Below are 17,979 nucleotides of genomic sequence, written 5' to 3'. Positions count from 1 at the left end.
ATAAATGGCTTAAGCCTAATCCAAAATCAACCCAACTCCTCACTTCCCCTCATTCTCTCTTCAGCCAGCAACAAAACAGGGAGAAAAACTCTCTCAAAATCTAACCCCCTTTTATTCCTCTCGACGACTGAGAGCCTTACAACCTCCACAACCGGCCATTGACCACCGTACTTCACAAAACGATGGCCTAAACGAACCCAGGAAAGGTAAACTCTCACTCTCCTCTTTATTTTTTCTGTTTTTTTCCTTCGAATGTGTAGACACTCATTTTTTGTCCGATTTTTTTTTTGTTATATATATATATATATAGTAATATAGTATAATTTTTGAAAATGTTTTAAAAAAATATAATATATAATTTTCAGAAAACGTTTTTCGAAAATATATATATATATATTATATAGTTTATGAAAACATTTCTAAAATATATATAATATATAGTTTTGAAAATATTTTTATATTATATAGTTTTCAGAAAAAAACATTTTGAAAATATATATATATTATATAGTTTTTTTAAAACATTTTGAATATATATATATATATATATCGAATATATAGTTTTTAAAACATTTTTGAAAACTTATATATAATATTTAGTTTTTAAAACATTTTTGAAAACTTATATATAATATATAGTTTTTAAAACATTTTTGAATATATATATTATATAGTTTTTAAAAAACATTTTTGAAAACTTATATATAATATATAGTTTTAAAACATTTTTAAAATATATACATTTTTAAAATATATATATATTATATAGTTTTTAAAAACATTTTTTGAAATTATATATTATATAGTTTTTGAAACATTTTTTTATTTTTTTATTTTTTATTATTAATATTATTAATTTTTTATTATTTTTATCAATATTTGTTTCTTTGTTTTTAGGGTCCATTGGGTCCAAGTCTAGCAGGCCCAACCGGGTAGCCTGACCCAGTAGACCCGATCAGGCTCAAAGGTAGAATTAGGGTTTTATCTTTTAGTAAATGTACCGCATAGAGGGAGTCAAGGGGCGCGCGTGATACCACGCGCTAGTCAATGCACAGAAGAATGGTCAGCCGAGATCCCCGAGACTGAACCATCCTGGGGTATTCGGTCAAATAACAACCCACGGTGCACAAACAACCAACAAAGCCAAACAACCAACGCCGGGGCTATAAAAAGCCCCCGGTGAGGCCAACAGAGAACACAATCAAACAACGGGAACACAAGGAAAATAGACACCAAAATCATCAACGACATCAACACAGTAAACCAAGAGGGAACACCAAACAACCGAGAACAAACAGTGGAGTATTGAGCCACAACATACCCAAAAACAACCAACGGCGAGAACAAAAACCACAACACAAAAAAACACTACCAACAATGACAAAAAGCCGAAGCCTTTTCTCACCCAAAACGAACGAGGAACGTCATCGGAGGAAAAGCGCCGGAAAATGAAACGTTTTCCTAAAAAAGGTAAAATCCCGAGACTTTAGGAGTATATCTACTCTGGTTAGGGTTCTTTTGTGAAGTTTTGGCTTCGGAACTGGGTTTAGGGTGTAAAGAAGAGTGTTTCGGTGGGTTTGTGATTTTTCGGCCGCCGTCGCCTGGCCGATTTTCCCCTCAGTGAAGGGTTGTAGAGAGAAGCCAAAGAGAATCTTTGGTTCTCTCTTTTAGAGAGAGAAAGCAAAATGGTGAAATGGGACTTTGGAGAGGATTTAGGCCGGTTTTGGGATATAAGTACCCCTCCCTATGCGACGTCGTTTTGGGGAGGGGTACCTGTATAATTCGTGAGTGGGTAAACCACACTATCAGTCCCTGTAATTTGGCACATTTACATTTTAATCACCAGAATTAAGTTTCTAAATATTTTTAATCCGGGTTCCCAATTTTATTATGTTTATATTTCAGTCATTATTTGGTATTGAGGGTTAATTATTGTTTAGTCCTCTAACCTTTTATTCTTTGTTTTTGCAACCTTTTTTTGTTCCAATTTAATCCATTAGTTTTGATCTGTTTCGATTGGATCCCCAAAGTTGTATTTTTTTTCTCTTTAAAATTATTATTTCTTTTCTTTCATATTGTTTTCATTTTATTACTAGTACAATTTAACTTTTTTTTCTTTTGATTTATTTGATATTTGTTTTATTTTTATTTTTTTATTTATTTATTTCTCTTGTTATTTTTTTCTTATTGTTTTATTTTTATGCTTTTATTTTTTATCTAACATTTTTAACTTTTTAGAGGGATTCCAACTGATCAAAGGTAAGTAATTCAAATCGAATGTTTTAAATTTCAAATTAAATTTTTAATTTTTCACAATTAAAGACAACCAACAAATTAATTGGTACCGAAAGGGCGGTTCAAGGGTGCTAATCCTTCCTTGATCGTAACCGACTCCCGAACCCAACACATTTCTAGCAAAACAAATATCAAGTAAGATGGTGTCCGATTAGCCCAAATATTCTTTAAAATGATCGGTGACGACTCTAAACCAATTATTCAAGTCGAAGCCCAATTTCGGGCCCAACCGAAAGACGACTGCGACATAATGCTTCCCCCGAAACTCTGCCCTCGAATCCTTTTTCCTCTTATTGCCTTTGTTTTATGGTTTTCTCCTTGGTTGTTGGAATGATTAATCTATAGGTATAGGAAATAATTTCTCTGATTATAGCTGATGAAAAATCCTGGATTTTCAGGATTTTGATTTTTCTCTGATTTGGTTTCTATTTTGCATTGTTCGACCTTTGTTGATGACGACGACAACGATATGGGATAGGGGAAATGACTGGTGATGCCCACATGCCAGTTTGGAGACAAAACGTAGGGCGCATGTTGGATGATTCAACTTCGGTAGCGGTGGCTGGATGAATTAGGGTTACAAATCTTAATATGTTGGGTTGTTCAGTGGGCCGGTTCGGGTCGAGTTTCAGGTCGGTGCCTGAGTCGAATCTGCTGGGTTGGCTTGTAATTGGGCTCCAGGATTGTGATGTTTGGGCTTGCACAATGCGAAGTAAATTAATACATAATAATAATAATATAATAATAATATATAATAATAATATAATATAATAATAATAATAATAAATAATCTTTTTATAGACCCGGACAAAAACGAGTGTCTACATGATACTTATGAAAATTATTGAAAATTATAAGTTTGATATACTAATTATATTAATTATATGTTAAATTTATTTTTTTCTTTAAACTTAAATAGTATAATAAATAAAATATTTTAATGAATTTTCTTTCAAATATTTATAATTTTAATATTAAAATTTTACTTGTTAAAAATATATATGATAATAATAATTTGATAAAATATATATCTAAATAAATCTTATATTTTTAGAATAACCTTATATACAAACTAAACATGGTAATATATCATTTTCGTAATACTCTATATTCTGATAATGTATCTCAAAGGATACTGTGATTGATGCCATTGGTTTAGATAATTAAATGAATTTCCTTTTCTAAAAAAAAAATGATAAATAATAATATGACCGAGCGCAAAGCCTAGGCCATCATTGTCTACATTTTTTAAAACTGAAAATTGTTCGAGTTTTCAGATAGCCAAAGTTCAACGATTTGAACAAGAAAGATAAGTTCTGCTATGGCCTCCACCATTGAAACCCTAGCCTTCACTCCCCGTCAGCTTCCGTCTACTCCCCTCCTTTTCTCTTCAACCGTTTCCTTCAACCGCAACCCGGATTCTCCGGCTCCCGTTCAAGGTTCATTTCTCTTATTGGTTCCACTCTCCCGTCCGTACACGCAAATGCTCTTTGCTTTCATCATCTCCTTCGTTAGGTACTAACGTCCTCACTTCGGTCGCAAAAAATTAAAACAAAATTGATATTTGAGTAATTTTATTTAGTTCACGGGCAAGTGTAGAAGGCAGAGACGTTAGTCTCCTTTTTAATTTTGATTATAATTAGTGATTTTAAAGCTGCCGATAGTTTATTTTATCACTAATTTACTTTTTGAGTAAATGAAATAAAAAATTGAATGTTTTAGTTTATTATTTTCTTCTGTTAATGTAGTACATGAATCAATATATCGAATGCGTACCAGTTGACCAGTTGGTGGGTGAAGTTTCGAGAAGCGTCGAAGGACGGGAATTTAGTTCCTCTCTACAAATTTATATTATTGTAGACATTCATTCTCTTAAAGGATAGAACTAGCAAGAGTTTTTTTCTTAGGAGGATTCTTCCACTATCATATCTTTTAAAACAACTACATCAATAAATGTGCAACAACCGAGCAATGAATCTAGTTGCATTAGGATTCTATTGTTAATAAGATTCTAAAAATAGTTAGTTTTTTTCAACTATAAATACATGTAATCCTCCTCATTTGTAACACACGATTTACATACAAAATACAGATGAAAACACGAAAAATACAAAGGCAAAGCTATTGTAAACGATTCGAAAAGGAAATAAAATGTAGCATTTTTTTTACTTTTAATTCGGTCTCTTACATTTACGTTTTAATTATTATTATTTTATTTATTTAAATTTATTTATACGAGCATTTCTCTTGTTACTCATTTTATTTAATTGTTTTGTTATTTTTTCATGTAATATTTTTTTTACATTTTATGCATTTTCTTTTTACTTTAATATTTTTATTTTTTTTTATATATATATATATATATATATATATATAATCTTATTATCAGTTTTATTAATTTATATATATATATTTACTATTTTTATTTTTTATTTTATATATATATATATATATATATTATTTTTACTTCTTTATTATTATTTTATTTATTTGTTTTATTTATATACTTTTTTTCTTCTTTTTCTTTATTTTCTTTATTTTTTTATATTTATTTTACTTACTATTTTAGCTTTGCTTTCTTTATCTTATCTTTTATTTAATTTGTTTTTTTCTTTATTTTAATTTAATTTATTTATTTATTTATTAACTTTTTATCTAACATGATTTTTTGACCTTCTTAAGGCCACACCCTTTAAAACTATCTAAGGTAAGTAATTGTGATCGTATTTTTACCTTTTAATTTTAAATTACAATTTTCTTAATTTAAGACAACCAGTAAATTAATTGGTACCGAAAGGGCGGTTCAAGGGTGCTAATCCTTCCTTGACCGTAACCGACTCCCGAACCCGACACATTTTTGGTAAAAACGCATATCAGGGAAGATGATGTCCGACCCACCTAAATTCGTTTTAAAGTGGTTGGTGGTGACTCTCAACCCAATTATTTCAAGTCGAAGCCCAATTCGGGGCCCAACCGAAAGACGATTACGACAGCTTGACGACTCCGCTGGGGACAAGTAAGTGAGTCAAGCTAAGGTAATTTCCAGTTGTCTTTTTAACGAAAAGGGTAAGTTTAAATTTTAAGGTAATATTTCGATCCTTTTTTACTTACTTTTGATTATATTTTCGGGTAAATAATTGTACTAATCGCTTTCTCATGATTGCAACCCTTAAAGATTTTTTCATCTAAGGCTCTAATTCTAAGCTCCAAACCCGTTTTAAGTGGGGGTGAAAGCGACGCCTTCGTGTGAATTTATTCACCGTATGGGTTTAGCAAGTAGCCTTCGGGATTCATATACCTTATGCCTTCGTGTGAATTTATTCTCCGTATGGGCATAAGGGAATGTGTCCTCTCGAGTTTAACTTAGTCCACACAAGCCTGTGATGGGTTTAGAACTAAGGGTCTAGCAAGCCCAAGGGGGCACCGGCAAAGAGAACTCGGATACCGTTTTTAGAACCTAAATCGAGAGACTATGGAAAAATAAAGCCTACACCGAAACTCCATTTCAAACCCTATGACATTTTTATCCTAACCATGTTTTTTTTCTTCTTACTCTTCTTATTTTTCTTTCGTCATTTCTTATTTATTTATGTATTTTCATTTTACTGACATGTTTGCCTTTGTGTTTGTTTTCTTAGCATTTGCATCATAACAAGAGACCATTGATCCCTAAAAAGGTGTTTGTTATACACAAAATAATCTGAACAAATGGACAAAAGGGTTATAATACAAGAGGTGAAAAACGCAGGGGTCCGACTATGGTCAGAAAAGACTCAGAAAGAAAAATGAGGATAATCTGGAAGACAATTATGTGTCACATTCGATCAAGAAGACATGGTGCCCATAATCAAATAGATCAAAAGTCAACTTTTCAAAAATGGGTTGACAAAGGTGACAGGGGCAAGACGAGAAAAATGTTACTGACCTCGAGAGTCCCTTCAAAGACAACAAGAACAAGATGACAAAACGATAGCTGAATTGGAAGCCATTGTCGACAAATTCAATGAACTTCAGATAATCCCTTTGATGGAGGATTTCAATGATGTTTCTGTTATAGAACAGGTTCAGCAAAGGATGAAAGCCAGAGATGCAGTCATTCGATACTTCTGGGAACAAGTACAAAAAACAGCTCGTCACTTGCACGATTTAGCTAGAGAAGCCGGAGCGGTTCGGCAGGGTATTCGACCGGTGACAGAGGAAGGTAGTAGACTAGTCAACTTGTTTCAGGGTCTAGAGGATTTAGTCTGGATGTACCTTTAAATATGTTTATTGTCTCTTAAAAGATAAAACACTTTTGTCCCAATAAAGACTATTTATAATAACAGACATGTTTTTGGATCAATGCCTCGAACATTTCATGCATTTTGCATCTACATTTCATTTTTTAAGCATTTTCATAAACATGGAATTTCTTCATGTAGAATTTGGTGAAGTGGTTTTAACCACATGGAAGCAAGATTGTAACATCAAAAGAAAAAAACTGAAATCACAACGAATGAGCCCGATCAGCTGGTTGTACGACTAAGCCTGCCAGGATAATCTGAGAAAAGAGTTCACATATCCTAAGGGCTACAATGTTGAAGCTGTTTGCAGTTGTCACATAGGATGCTCCATACATTCCTCTAAGAACTATAAGGCGCTGAAGCGCGAGATCCAAAACCTGATGGTTTCAGGGGCATGGACAGCCGAAGAAGGGGACATTGCATATATCATTTGTATTTAGAGGATTGTTTTGTTTGAACACATCTTTGATCTTTCATGTTTTCTTAATCTTTTAAACAATTGAATTTATGCTACTTTCTAAGGTGGAGCAATTGAACAAATTTTAATCTTTAGTTCTTCGAATATTAAATGAATTAAGGATTCTTTTAATACTTCAAGAATTATAGATTTTTGACATATGGCAAGATTAGACCTTTCTTATCCTGTCTCAAACCCCAAAATAAAATACCTTAATTCTTTACCCAAAATAACTCATGGTCATTACCAAAAAGACCAAAATTTGACATTACCTCCCTTTGAAACTTTTGAGCATTGCCTTTATCTTTTGATACACCCATACCTTTCTTTGAGTCAAATAAAGTCACACCATTGTCTTTTTAGACTCAAAATTGACATTTTTATGCCATTAAAACCCAAGGCATTGAGTTGTTCATTTGAACATGAGTCTTCTTCTAAGACACAACTTGGGGCATCTCGCAGGGAGAATGAACATTGAGACATGTTGGGGGCAAGAAGCAGAAAGAAGAACTCACTCGGAATAATTCTACCATGCATTAATTACAATGTTTTCATGTGAATAAAATTAATTATGAAAATCTATCCCCCTGAAGATACCTCTTCTGTGAAAACTTCCATGTATGAAATGATGAACATATTTCTTTCTTCATCCATTCACAACAGGAGAAAATATATATCCCTTGTGTCCCCTTTTGAGCCTATAGTATTTTTCTTCTGATTCAACCCTAACCAAGGATCACCCTCCACACTGGGGGGTAAGGTGGAGAAACTCTGCTCGCATGAGTGAAGACATATGAGCATCAAATGAGAAAAAGATTTAATCAAAGCAAAAAGAGAAAAAGATAAAATAAAAAGATAAAAAAAACAAAGGAAAATCAAAGAAAAAAGAAGATAAGATGCATATGCAAAGATTCTCTTGATTCAAACAACGCATCGAGATTCAAACTATGAGATTGATCAAGCACAATCATTTCCGAATCTTTGAACCACTTCACTCGAAGATCATAGAGCATCAAATGAGATTGATCAAGCATAATCATTTCTAAATCACTGAATCACTCCACTTGAAGATCATAGAGCATCAAGAGAGAGACACATACGAGCATATTCAAATTGAGCAAGATATGATTGAAGACATCAGAATGAATTGATCATTGGTTCAATACCCTAAAACACTTGTTTGGGCCTATTTATCATTTTCTTTCATAACCATGAACCATGACCTACATTACGTGCCTTAAAAGTCCCTTCTAATCATACATGGATTTCTGAACAGAAGAGACTATTTTCAGATTTCATCCCGCCCATCAGGATTAATCTTTATTTGCAAAAAAATAGTGTAATTAATGCATGATAGAGAAAAATAAAAAAAAGGGGTTCAAGATGTAAATTCCGAATGACGTCTTGAAACCAAAGGAGGATTCGAGTTGAAAGCCTGAAAAGGCAACTCGAATACAAAAATTGGACAGCTGAGGCGATCACACAAATTCCTTGATAAGGCATCGCACAATCTGAGCGTGACCATGAAAGCTAGGAATCAGAGGACACTTCCAATATAGCAGTATACAAGCTACCCCATCAAACCTTTGAGCATCAAATAAATAAAAATGCCAAACTTTTGACCAAACAGAATAACCTGAGACATTTTTATCCTTTCCTTACCTAACCATTTCCCAAAAATAGATTTGATCTTGGCACGTGTCAAACGGCTATAATTTATTGAAGCATTAACAATGTAATTAATTCTTTGATATCCAATGAACTCTAGTTTTATGATTTGTCTCAATTGTAAAATCGTGAAAGGGGAAATATTTTTAAAACTTTTAGTTAAATATTTTTTGAAACTCTTTTTTTATATTTTCAGAACTTTGAAAATAAAAAAGAAAGAAAAACATTTTTTTCAAAACAAGACAATCTCTCTAGACTGGATCTTGGTAAATGACATGTGGCTCTCAAACACAAAACTCATGCTTAGAATCAATGCTGAAGCAAGAAATTAGGAACAATTAGGGCATCTTTGAAGATTCAACATCAAATGTTGGGGCATTTTTTTAGATTCAACATCGAATATTGGGGCATCTTTGGGAATTCAACATCCTGATGCAAATTATCATACCTTTTGAAGGCATTTCCTCTATATGCAGGAACAAGTACACAAAGCACGAGACTCCATCCAGGGGATAAAACAGAACTAATTCATGTTACATGCATCTTAGACATACTTAAGAGAATCGCATTTATCATTTATTGTATACATAAGTTTTTGCAACTTTTAGAGTCAAGTTTCAGCTTCAAGATGAAGGATGCTCGATTCAAAAGCACATGGTGGTTGCTCTACCTCACAGCGAAGGGGCAACTGTCTGACAACAAAACAACTTTACAGTTTCAGTCAGAGTCAATTTCAACTTCACGACGAAGGATATTGAACTCAAAGCGACGCAATTCGCTCGAGAGTAGATTTCAACTTCACGACGAAAGATATCTAGATCGAAGCCAAACTTCACAATAAAGGGGTCATCCACGGTTTCAACTTCACGGCGAAGGGAATCATGTCTACCCGCAACATACAATACTTGGATTTCAACTTCACAACGAAGGATATCCAAGTCAAGGCTCAACTTCACGACGAAAGGGCCACCTGCGATTTCAACTCCACGACGGAGGATATCGTGCCACTCGAGACAACACAAGTTCAACTCCACAACGAAGAGACGGCTAGTTGTCAACAAACAATTTCCCAATTTCAGAGCTAATTTCAACTTCACAGCGAATGATATTGGACTTGAGACAACACAAGTTCAACTTCATAACGAAGGGACAGCTAGTTGTCAACAAACAATTTCCCAATTTCGGAGCCAATTTCAACTTCACAGCGAAGAATATTGGACTCGAGACAGCACAAGATCAACTTCACAGCGAAGGGGCGGCTGGCTGTCAACAAATAATTTCTTAGTTCCAGAGCCAATTTTAACTTCACGGCGGAGGATATTGGACTCGGAACAATACAACTTACTTGTATTTCAACTTCACGATGAAGGATATCCAATTCCAAGGCTCAACTTCATAACGAAGGGGTCATCCACGGTTTCAACTTCACGACGAAGGGAATCATGCTCACCATTGTCTCTCTTGAGACAATTTCCAAGTTTCCCTTGAAACAAAATATTTGAATCTGTTTTCATTGAAACTAATTTCGTCTCCCTTGAGACATTTTCTTTTGGAACTAAATTTTGTCTCCCTTGAGATAGTTTCTCTTGAAACATAAACATTGAAAAAATTTCTCTTGAAATAAATTTTATCTCGATTGAGATAGTTTCCCTTGAAACGAAATTTTGTCTCCCTTGAAACATAAACATTGAAAACATTTCCCTTGAAATAAATTTTATCTCGCTTGGGGTAGTTTCCCTTGAAACAAAATTTTGTCTCCCTTGAGACAGTTTCTCTTGAAACATAAACATTGAAAACATTTCCTTTGAAATTAGTTTTGTATCTCTTGAGATAGTTTCCCTTGAAACAAAATTTTGTCTCCCTTGAAAACGTTTCCCTTGAAACACAAAATATTTAAATCAGTTCCCCTTAAAACGAGTTTTGAGACAGTTTCCCTTGAAACAAAATCTTGTCTCTCTTGAGACAGTTTCCCTTGAAACAAATTTTGTCTCTCTTGAGACAGTTTCCCTTGAAACAAAATCTTTGAATATCTTTTCCTTGAAACAAATTTTGTCTCCTATTAGACAGTTTCTTTTAGAACTAAGTTTTGTCTCTCTTGAGACAGTTTCTTTTGAAACAAATTTTGTCCCTCTTGAGACAGTTTCTCTTGAAACACAAAAAAAACCCTCGAAATTATTTCTTTTGAAACACATACACAAAAAACCTTTGAAAATATTTCTCTTGAAACACCAAACCCTCGAGTTTGATTACACTCAGCTTCGAGGGAACATCATTTACAACATAACTCAAGGCTAGAAGGGTTATATGCACCAAAAGACCTTCGAGTTCGACTATGCTCAGCTCTAAGGCACATCATTTACAGCATAACTCAAGGCAAGAAGGGTTATCTGTCAATAAAATTGTCGAGTTCGCTTCTATTCAGCTCGATGACACCTCAATCACACTATTGTCCGGCTGCAATCGAGGTTTTTCAAGCCGATAAGAAGGTATGGGTTAGCCGTGCCTTAGTAGCAAAAGCCTTTTTTCCGTCAGAATAGCTTAAGTAGAGAAAAACTATCTGTCAGCGAAGACTTTTCGAGTTCGGTTTCATTCAGCTCGAGGGCATATCAACCACATTGTGGAGTCATGAGATTATTTTCCAGTCGAATTTTTAGCCAATGTCTTTAAATCGAGAAGAAGACCAAAGTGGACTACAACGAGAAGCCACATTCTAATTAAAATATTTTCAAGATAAACTTGAATTCGCGATGGAGGAGCCATCCGCAATTCAATTCAACAAGGAGTTATTCTTCAACTTCACTGAACGAAAATTTGTGTCTTTTTATCTTTGTCTTATTTTTCGTTCCACGAAAAAGGACAAAGAGGGGCAGCTGTAGACACTCATTTTCTTAAAAGATAGAACTAGCAAGAGTTTCTCTCCTAGGAGGACTCTTCCACCATCATATTAACCACACCAACAAACGTGCAACAACCGAGCAAGGAGTCTAGTTGCATTAGGATTCTATTATTAATAGGATTCTAAAAATAGTTAGTTTATTTCACTATAAATACATGTAATCCTCCCCATTTGTAACACACGATTTACATACAAAATACAGAGGAAAACACGGAAAATACAAAGGCAAAGCTATTGTAAACGATTCGAAAAGGAAATAAAAGGTAGCATTTTTTTACTTTTGATTCGGTCTCTTACATTTACGTTTTAATTATTATTATTTTATTTATTTAACTTTATTTATACGTGCATTTCTCTTGTTACTCATTTTATTTAATTGTTTTCTTATTTTTCTTTTCTTTTTTTCATGTAATATTTTTTTATATTTTACGCATTTTCTTTTTTACTTTAGTATATATTTTTATTTTTTTATTATCAGTTTTATTAATTTATATATATATATATTTACTATTTTTTTATTTTATTTTATTTATTTATTTATTTTATATATATATTATTTTTACTTCTTTATTATTATTTTATTTATTTGTTTTATTTATATATTTTTTCCTTCTTTTTCTTTATTTTTTATATTTATTTTACTTACTATTTTATCTTTGCTTTCTTTATCTGATCATTTATTTAATTTATTTTTTCTTCATTTTAATTTAATTTAATTAATTAATTTATTTATTTCTTACATTTTTATCTAATATGATTTTTTGACCTTCTTAAGGCCACACTTTTAAAACCATCTAAGGTAAGTAATTGTGATCGTATTTTTACCTTTTAATTTTAAATTACAATTTTCTTAATTTAAGACAACCGACAAATTAATTGGTACCGAAAGGGCGGTACAAGGGTGCTAATCCTTCTTTGACCGTAACCGACTCCCGAACCCGACACATTTCTAGTATAAAGCAGATCAGGTAAGATGATGTCCGACCCACCTAAATTCGTTTTAAAGTGGTCGGTGGCGACTCCCAACCCAATTATTTCAAGTCGAAGCCCAATTCGAAACCCAACCGAAAGACGGTTACGACAATTATCCAATCACTTGACGCCAGTGATAGCATATAGATGTCTAGTTAAGGAAGATGATAGGGATGCTCCGAGCTTTTTGTTCGAGTCTGGCGAGCCTGCTTTGCAGGCTTCTAGCGTTGTAAGTTTCCACTTTGTGCGCCTGTTATATGTTTATAGACTATGTTATGTTTGTGTATTTTGGCTATTTCGTGTTAGGAAGTATATTGTTGTTGGAGCTCAGCCTAGCATTGAAATAGTGGCTAAGGAAATTCCGTAACAATTATGAATCATGACGAGGGGCGGAAGATGAGGAGATTTGGATGATCCCATGACTGTTCTACGGAGAATTGTGGAGACTGACGACGAGCTTCCAGAAGTATTTGTGGTGAGTCATGCTGAGTAATAGCTATAGCTTTGCTTGTTATTCATTGTACCCCTTTCTAGTATTGTATGGTCTTATCATCAACTTTGTAGTTACTTTGATGTTTTTTTGTCTTTCCTTTTCTATATGATCTAGTATCGTTTTTTTCAATGTTTTCAAAACCGGACCGGACATTGAACCGGTAAAGGTGCTGGTTCACTGGTTCAACCGGGTTCAACCGCGGTTGAACTGGATTTTATATAAAATAATTTTTTTTTAATTTTACATAATATTCAAGCAATATTAATATATATGTAACACTTTTTTTAAGTTTACAATATTAAAAGGTATAAAATATCACAAGTCATAACATGTATAAATGAAAACCATAAAATCAAGTGAAACAAAATGATTCAAATCAACTACACATAATATTTAAGATAAAACATATTAAATAATAAATATAATTATATAACTATAATAAAAAATAAAATTGGGGCTTAAAAATTTATAACAAATGATGTCATTTGGTTTAATTGTTTAAAAAAAAACAATCTCACATGGCTAAGAAACATAGAAGAGTATCCCAAAAGTTTAAAGAGTAAAAATATGAGAACAAAACAATCTCACATGGCTAAGAAACATAGAAGAGCATCCCAACTTACTTCTATAAATAATAGAGGTAATTTAACATTCAAAATCATGGAGCCTTTTGATGAGCACAAAGCGAACTATTCTTTCGCTTCAATTGAGCTCAAATTTTAGGCTTCAATCGAACTTCTAATTTTTTTTTTGAGTTCGAGCCTTTTCGATTTCAAGTTTTAATATTATATTTCGAGTTGATAATTTTTAGCTCGTGAGTTTTTCAGTCGAGTTGAGCTTACTTTTAAAGTTTTAGAGTTCGAGTCGAGCTCAGCAATACTCGAATTTGAATCGGCTCGTTGAACAAACGACGTCGTTTGGTTTAATTTTTTTTTTAAAGAAAAAAAGTGAACCGGCGGTTCAAACCGGTTTTGCCGGTTTTCAGCTGGTTCACCCTGGTTTTCAGCCGATTCTTCCGGTTCTTTACCGGTTCTGTGCTAATCCGGTTTTTGGAGTTAACCGGACCGGACAGGCCACCGGTTCACGGTTCAACCGGTCGAACCGGCCGGTCCGGTCCGGTTTTAATAACATTGGTTTTTTTAATCATTCAAGAATTGTGCTACTATTTGACATTTTCTGGAAATATTTATTATTCACATCAGTTTTTAATGGATGAAATAGAAGAATGGATGGCTATTGGTTTTGAAGACACCGAATTCCAGTGTAATTATAAGGTGTCTTTGTTCAGGTGGCTGGGTTGGCTATTTCTCATATGACACCGTGCGATATGTAGAGAAAAAGAAGCTTCCATTCCCTAATGCTCCCCTGGATGACCGAAACCTTCCAGATGTTCATCTAGGCCTCTATGATGATGCCATTGTATTTGGTCATGTTGAGAAGGTACTTTACATTTGCCCATAGTGTATGCACGATTTCTCTTGTAGTGTGTCTCCATTTGTTTTGTTTGCCACGGTGTATGCGTCTTTAGTGGCATCTCTTATTTTCTTTAGTGTTACTTAATTTTTTTGTTTTGAAATTGTGCAACACTTATCTTCTTTCATAACTTAGGGCTGTTTCAATGGTTTTATAGTGATGCCAAGATTCTTGTGATTTTCACATATGGCGTCACACACCTTTATTTGAGGTCTTCATTTTAAAATTAAGTTGGACTCTGTTGCTGCTTGTGAGAATGATATTGGTTTTGATTTCTCAACTTTTTGAACACAGAAAGCATTTGTGGTTCATCGTGTGCGGCTAGATCAATATTCTTCAGTTGATGAGGCCTATAATGATGGCATGAAACGATTGGAAACTTTAGAGTACATGATATAAATCCGTGAGTGATTGTTTTCTTAACGATCACATACCTTTCTGAACATCTTTTCTAACTTTAGTTCAGTTGTAAATTTTCTGTTTGAATTGTGAATTTCAGCCCAAAGCTGCCCGCAGGTTCAATAAAATTGCATACTCGCCTTTTTGGCCCAAAATTTGAGACATCAAGCATGACAAGTGATGCATACATGGAGGCTGTGTTGGAGGCTAAAGAGCATATTATGGCAGGGGATGTTTTCCAAATTGTATTAAGTCAGCGCTTTGAACTTAGAACATTTGCTGACACATTTGAAATATATAGAGCCCTGAGGGTAGTTAATCCAAGCCCATACATGACATATTTGCAGGTTTGCCCCCTTATTCGGATTGTGAATGCTCTCCTTAATGATATTCTAGCTTTTGAACACGTTTTTCCTCTTATCGGGCTAGAGGGTGTATACTTGTTGCTTCCAGTCCCGAAATTCTTACTCGTGTGAAGAAGGTAATTGTTATTGTGTCAGAACGAATATTTTGATGCAATATATGTTTCGGTGTGGTTCATTATTATCTTATGGTTTATTAGTAAGGTTTCCCAATACATTACTTATTCGTCTTTCCCCATTGTCAAAAGTGTTATCGAATGAGATTGCTGTTAAGTGACGTTAATTGCCTTTTATCTTTATAATCTTGTCGTCAGGGAAAGAGTACTAATCAACCACTTGCTGGGACCATTAGAAGAGGGAAAACACCTAAGGAAGATTTAATGTTGGAGAAAGAACTTTTAGGTGATGAAAAGCAGTGTGCAGAGCACATTATGCTAGTTGACTTGGGAAGGAATGATATCGGAAAGGTTTATTTTTTCTATTATTGACCTCTCTAAATTTTCATTCAAGTTTTTGGAAGTTCTAATGTATCATTTACTCGAACAAGCTACTTATTCATTCGCACGATCACATGGGCAAGTATAGAATATAGCTGCTGTGTTTGCAAATTAACACGTTCTTGTTGTGAATAATACATTAAGACAACCATGTTTGCTATATACCCTATTAGAGCTATGATTATAGTTTCTACTTGTATACATTGGCTGTAAGCTTGTACTTATTTAAGTTAATGCATGTTTCCAAGCCAGGATCTGTTAAGGCCGAAAAGCTGATGAATATCGAACGATATTCCCATGTTATGCACATTGGTTCAATGTTATGCGTTCCGTTTCTGAAAGAACATGTTTGATCCTGATGGGGGAGATGTAAACTTTAACCTTGCTTCTGCCATTATTTAAGCTGCTATACAATGCTTATGCTTGCTTGCATATGCTGTTGCCCATGGTGCCAATGTTCTATATGAATATGCAGGTCCAAGGAGAAATTACTTGATGGTTTAATTACATGGGACGCCTTGCGTGCCGCATTGCCCGTTGGAACCGTTAGTGGGGGCACCAAAGGTTCGTTACACTGTATCACAATCAGAGACGATAAAACAAAATGAATAAAGTATATTAATTTGTATCAGAGTGTCATGCCACATTCAACGCATACAATACCTAATAATTAGTATGTTGCGACAAAACCATATACAACCAAGAAACATATTTGTAAATTCTTTCCATGGTGATTCAACAAATTGCTGAAAAGGACAATCAACACCTTGGTAGGATCTCGTTGCAAAGTTTGTGTACATGAATCAAGAATAAAACAAAATGAATTAATAAAATGAAAAAAATTAATAATCCAAAGGAGTACAAAAAAACACACAATTAGAATAAGAACATTGGAAACGAGTTGAGGCTTGTAATTATGCAATTTCCTTAAGATAGATTATCGATCACTTTTTTGGTGCTCGAGATATTTGGTCAACTGTCTCTCAGTATAGAACAACAGGATGATTGACAAACAATAGTACAATTGTCGATATCAAGAGATATTCCTTACATTTGTCCATCTTTGAAAAAAAAATTAGAGGAGAATTTTTTTTTGAATAGTTTTTAAGTTGTTTTCCGTTGTATTTAACCTAGTATGTTTACCTTGTATTTATAGAGATTTTACATTATGAACAATTGAAAATTTTTGAACTAATAAAGCATTATGAGAATCAAGCAATCAAGTAATTTTTAAAATTACTGTTTTGATTAAAGTAATATTTTAATATTTATCATTTTAATTCCAAAATAAATTATGAAAAGATATGTTCTATTTGAGGAAAGATGTTTTACATTTGGGTTAAAAATATCTGTAAGCTAACAAAGAGCCCGACCTGTTTAGACATTCACATTATCTACATCGTGCACGTCTGCACATGTACGAACCAACAATTAGTTCTATATTTTTTCAACAACGTTTGGATTAATTTCTCATTCAAAGCTCTAAAATTATCAAAATTTTCCAACAAAGTTTTCGTTCTCACCGACCTCAAGCTTTACTTCGTTCTGATTTACCCTTTTCTTAACTCTGTAATACAGGTAAAAGCAATGGAGTTGATTGATCAACTAGAAGTTGCGAGGCGAGGACCATATAGTGGTGTATTTGGAGGCATTTCATTCTCCGGTGACCTGGACATCGCCCTTGCACTGAGAACCATTGTTTTTTCAACTGCGACTGGTTATGACACCATGTATTCGTACAAAGACGTGAACAAGCGTAGAGAATGGATTGCTCACGTCCAGGCTGGGGCCGGAGTTGTGGCAGACAATGTCCCTGCTGATGAACCGAGAGAGTGTGAGAATAAAGCTGCGGCTCTTGCCCGTGCTATCGATCTTGCCGAGTCTTCATTTGTGGATAAATAATTTACTATATCTTCTCAACAGTGAAGCGTTCGGGCAGCCAACCCTCAATCTCTGGTTTTCTGTACACAGGGAGGGAGAGTTTGGAAGTTTGGATTTCTATTTCTTCCCTTCACAATGTGAAATTCACTAAGGGGTGTTTGGTTCAAGGATTGTGAGATTCTCATCCCATGAGAATCTCACATTCCCATGTTTGGTTGGTCGGGAATCTCATTCCCGGTAATGTTTTATTATCAATAGTAGATTTTTTGTAGTATATTACCGGGAATGTCATTACCTCCCTTC

At 33.9% G+C, this 17,979-nt stretch overlaps 1 protein-coding gene and 1 pseudogene across 1 annotated transcript; both read left to right on the top strand.

Annotated features, from left to right (window-relative positions):
* Positions 1 to 14,915: 14,915 nt before the first annotated feature.
* LOC120130228 (anthranilate synthase alpha subunit 2, chloroplastic-like) lies at positions 14,916 to 16,148 on the top strand. Its single transcript, XM_039147511.1, has 4 exons — positions 14,916 to 15,283; positions 15,361 to 15,417; positions 15,613 to 15,765; positions 16,026 to 16,148. Exons 1-4 carry the CDS (start codon positions 15,107 to 15,109, stop codon positions 16,146 to 16,148), a joined length of 510 nt encoding a protein of 169 aa, XP_039003442.1. The 5' UTR covers positions 14,916 to 15,106.
* A 5-nt stretch (positions 16,149 to 16,153) lies between these two features.
* LOC120130218 lies at positions 16,154 to 17,777 on the top strand (annotated as a pseudogene).
* The last annotated feature ends 202 nt before the right edge of the window (positions 17,778 to 17,979 follow it).

Source organism: Hibiscus syriacus, unplaced genomic scaffold, assembly GCF_006381635.1.
Source record: "Hibiscus syriacus cultivar Baekdansim isolate YM2019G1 unplaced genomic scaffold, ASM638163v2 tig00001644_pilon, whole genome shotgun sequence".
Classification (NCBI taxonomy): Eukaryota; Viridiplantae; Streptophyta; class Magnoliopsida; order Malvales; family Malvaceae; genus Hibiscus; species Hibiscus syriacus.
This window is presented reverse-complemented; position numbering and strand designations above follow the sequence as displayed.

Coding starts and splice junctions, on each gene's coding strand:
- LOC120130228 (XM_039147511.1), top strand. CDS start 15,107: ATGACAAGTGATGCATACATGGAGGCTGTGTTGGAGGCTAAAGAGCAT. Junction 15,284..15,360: donor CATACATGACATATTTGCAG/GTTTGCCCCCTT, acceptor TCCTCTTATCGG/GCTAGAGGGTGTATACTTGT. Junction 15,766..16,025: donor GAAGGAATGATATCGGAAAG/GTTTATTTTTTC, acceptor TACTTATTTAAG/TTAATGCATGTTTCCAAGCC.